The sequence below is a fragment of the Gekko japonicus genome, unplaced genomic scaffold (assembly GCF_001447785.1).
Source record: "Gekko japonicus isolate JY-2015 unplaced genomic scaffold, Gekko_japonicus_V1.1 scaffold507, whole genome shotgun sequence".
Lineage (NCBI taxonomy): Eukaryota > Metazoa > Chordata > Lepidosauria > Squamata > Gekkonidae > Gekko > Gekko japonicus.
The window spans coordinates 1,031,522-1,034,647 of NW_015172020.1; the positions used below are offsets into that span (position 1 = coordinate 1,031,522).

Sequence of the window (3,126 nt, forward strand, 5' to 3'; positions counted from 1 at the left end):
AACTCCGTTCCTGTGCGTTCCTGCCCAAAAATAGCCCTGGTTATTGGCGAAGGTATAACGCTTGTGAAATGCATTTTTTTTCTTGGTGCAGAATTTTGATTTCGATTTGCACAACCCTATTTAACCCCAGCACAAGGGCGCTAAAAGGTGGAAGCTCCACCTACCTGGAGGGCAGGAACACGGCTCTGCTGGTTGGGAATGACCTTTAGTGAGACCGTTCCCTTGGTTTCTTTCTAGCAAATAAATGAAAGGGAGAAAAATCAGCCTCTGGAGCAGCTGGCCCCTTGACCAACCACAGAAATAGCCCAAGGACCCCAAACTTGTCTCAGCAGCTGGGACCCTGGGCTCACTTCTGGAACCACAGGGTTTCCCCACAGTTGCCCATATTCTTCCCCTCTCTCCCATCCCCACTTTAAACAACATGTCAATATATGACACTGCCTTCTACCCACCACTGGTCCATCTCACTCAGTCTTGTCTATCCCAATTGGCAGCAGTTCTCCCAGGCAGAGGAAGCTCTTTCCCCAGCACCTGCTACCTCAGGTTTTTTAGCTGGAGATGCTGAGGATTGAACCTGGGACCTTATGCATGCAAAGCAGATATACTATTCCAGAGCCACAGCCTGCCACAGGTTTAGCTGCAGGTACTAGCGAAGGATAAATCCTCAACTCGATGCTGTGACAAGAAGGAAGTTTTGATCCCTCATCCAGTTGCCCCAGGTACCTACCAGCATCTTCTGCAGTTGATCTACAGAGTGGTTAGTGACGCTTTTCCCATTGATTTCTAGGATTTCATCCCCCACATGAAGGGAGCCTGCCAGGGTAGGAAAGATGAGCTCGTGAAATGCAAATCCAAAGAGGAAGGGTCTGCCTACACAACAGACAACAACGTCGGTAACCCAAACTCTGTCTGTGCCAGCCACTCATGAATGTTGTTTTTCAAACAACAGGGGCTCTCAGGCATTACCCTGAAGCCCCCTCTCCCCCACCACTCAAGACCAGCCTTCTCTGTGGAAGGAACCAGAAAGGATTCCCGCTTGTGAACTTTCCCACCACCCTTCAAAGCCTGGTCAGAAAAACATGTCACTAGTAGCAAAAGAGAGCTAGTTGTTCGAACACTCTGGTCCCTGCCACATGGGGGAAAAAAGTCGGGCAAAAGTGCGGCTTTTAAAAGCCACACCAAAATAGGCACGCGGCAGCGGGATCATACAGATCCCGTGAGCCACGGTGCAATTGCTCCTCGGCACGATCAGATGCTGGGGAGGCCGGGGAGACAGCGACAGGAGGCTGCCGAACTGCGCATGTCTGAGCATGCGCAGTTCGGCCAGGAGCTGGGGATGCGCCAGCGAAAGGACGCGCCAGCGATCCCACGGCTGGTCTTGATGTGGCCTTGCAAGAAGAACCACCTTGGTAGGTGGTTTATTTTTGCTGTGTGTTTTGGGCGGAAGGGCCGGATCGGGGACGGGTGCGCAACACTTCCCAGATGTTGCGGTGGGATCGCGCCCGTTTGCTGCGCCCCCGATCCGTCCCTCTCCCGGCCCGAAACCTCTCGTGTGACCGCGGCCTCTGAACTATGTGGCTTCAAAGCCCAGTACAGATGACTCTCTACTGAAGAAGCAAACTATGAACTACATCCCTCTCAAGAACAGCATGCGTGCTCCTGAGACTCCATTTCATTAAAATCACTTTTGTAGCCACACCACCTGTAGGCTCTCACCTTAGCCTCCTGGCTCATTCTGCTTTTGCCAAAAGCCAAGAGTCTTCACCAGCCGGCAGCAGCTTGTTGCTACAAAGCCAACCGCTGCTCTCTGCCTGAGGCAGGACAATCTAATTCTCCTGGGTAGGAAGGATGGCGTAAACTATAATGAATGCAGCGAGGCTTAAGAAGCCCACTCCTTGATTTCTGACACCGGGAATCCTGTTCTAGGTTGAACTGCAGCAGCATTACACAGCATTTCTTAGCTGTCCTGCCCTGCTCCTAGCACCGAAATACCCTCACTTCTGAAGACGAGATATGACACACGAGCCGTGTGCACCTCCTGTTGCATCTAACAGGGAAGGGGACTGAAGTCTCCTTAAGAGAGGGTGCTGTGGGAACTAAAGTCTCCACAGCGTCGGTCATGAAAGAAAGAATTCTGTGCCTAAAATGTGATGCTAGCAAGCTGGAACTTCAGGGAGAGAGATTCTGCTCTGTGGCAGGGCTGGCATCTAAAGAAACGGATGCTGGCTCCCAGGAATCGGGAAGATATTTCCCAGGCCTCTTTACCTTGCCTGTGAATCATGCCCCCGTGGAGGATTCTGGCCACCATGCAGCTCTGCTTCTCATTCAGCTTCAGCGTGATGCCCTGGAACAGACAGGCAGGAAAGTCTGAGACAGCCTAGGTAAGCACTGCAGCGTGACAGGTGGGCTTCTTTGGAGAGCTCTTCCCAGGCCTGCCTGCATGCGGTTGATCTCAACAGCCCCACAATACTGTTCTGGGACAGAAGAATCAGGGCCCAACTCTGCCCTGATTCCTTTGTGCCAGGCAGAGCGGCTGACAAGTAACACTCCCTTCCTCTAGGTCCTTGCTTTGCCGTGTGAAGCTCCTTCCATGGCCACGAGAGTAAGCACAGCTCCTCTGCAAAGATCAGGATCATTCCTGGCTTGAGCCAAGGTACTGCGGTGAAACAGCTCTCACCACCTGAAGCCACAAGCACGAAGTTGTTCCCTCCCTGCCCCAGCTCACCATGGGCTCTTCCGTAACCTTCTCAAACTGGATGAATCTCATTTTCCGCACTTCCCGGCCATTTGCATGGGCTGGGCTACCCAGCACGGCTGAGCCATTGGTGTAAATATCTTCAGTGACAGCAGCATTCAATGGGGACGGGTTTGCCTGTAAAGGCAAAAGCAAAACCCAAGTTTAGGAGCAGCACCCAATAGGTCTCGCTCAGTCCTGGTCTCCATTTCTCTTCCCGACACAGAAAGGCCTTTAACTCAGCCTCCTTTCCCCATTCCCAGCTGTGAACCCATCACCGTTTTGACAGCAGCTGCCACATCTGGAATTCAGCGATTTTCAAGCTACGGGTGCTCCTGAAAACAAGAAGTCCTCCAGTGACCAAGTCAAATCAGGTAGCATGCATTTTTCCA

At 52.2% G+C, this 3,126-nt stretch overlaps 1 protein-coding gene across 1 annotated transcript in view; it reads right to left on the reverse strand.

Annotated features, from left to right (window-relative positions):
* MPP1 (membrane protein, palmitoylated 1) overlaps positions 1-2,872 on the reverse strand; it is a gene marked incomplete at its 5' end in the record, with an annotated part of 21,829 nt that extends 18,957 nt beyond the window's left edge. The window contains 4 exons of the mRNA XM_015420495.1: positions 165-233; positions 728-813; positions 2,266-2,344; positions 2,726-2,872. Coding sequence (XP_015275981.1) covers positions 165-233; positions 728-813; positions 2,266-2,344; positions 2,726-2,872 — 381 coding nt within the window. The remainder of the gene's footprint in view (positions 1-164; positions 234-727; positions 814-2,265; positions 2,345-2,725) is intronic.
* Between the last annotated feature and the right edge of the window lie 254 nt (positions 2,873-3,126).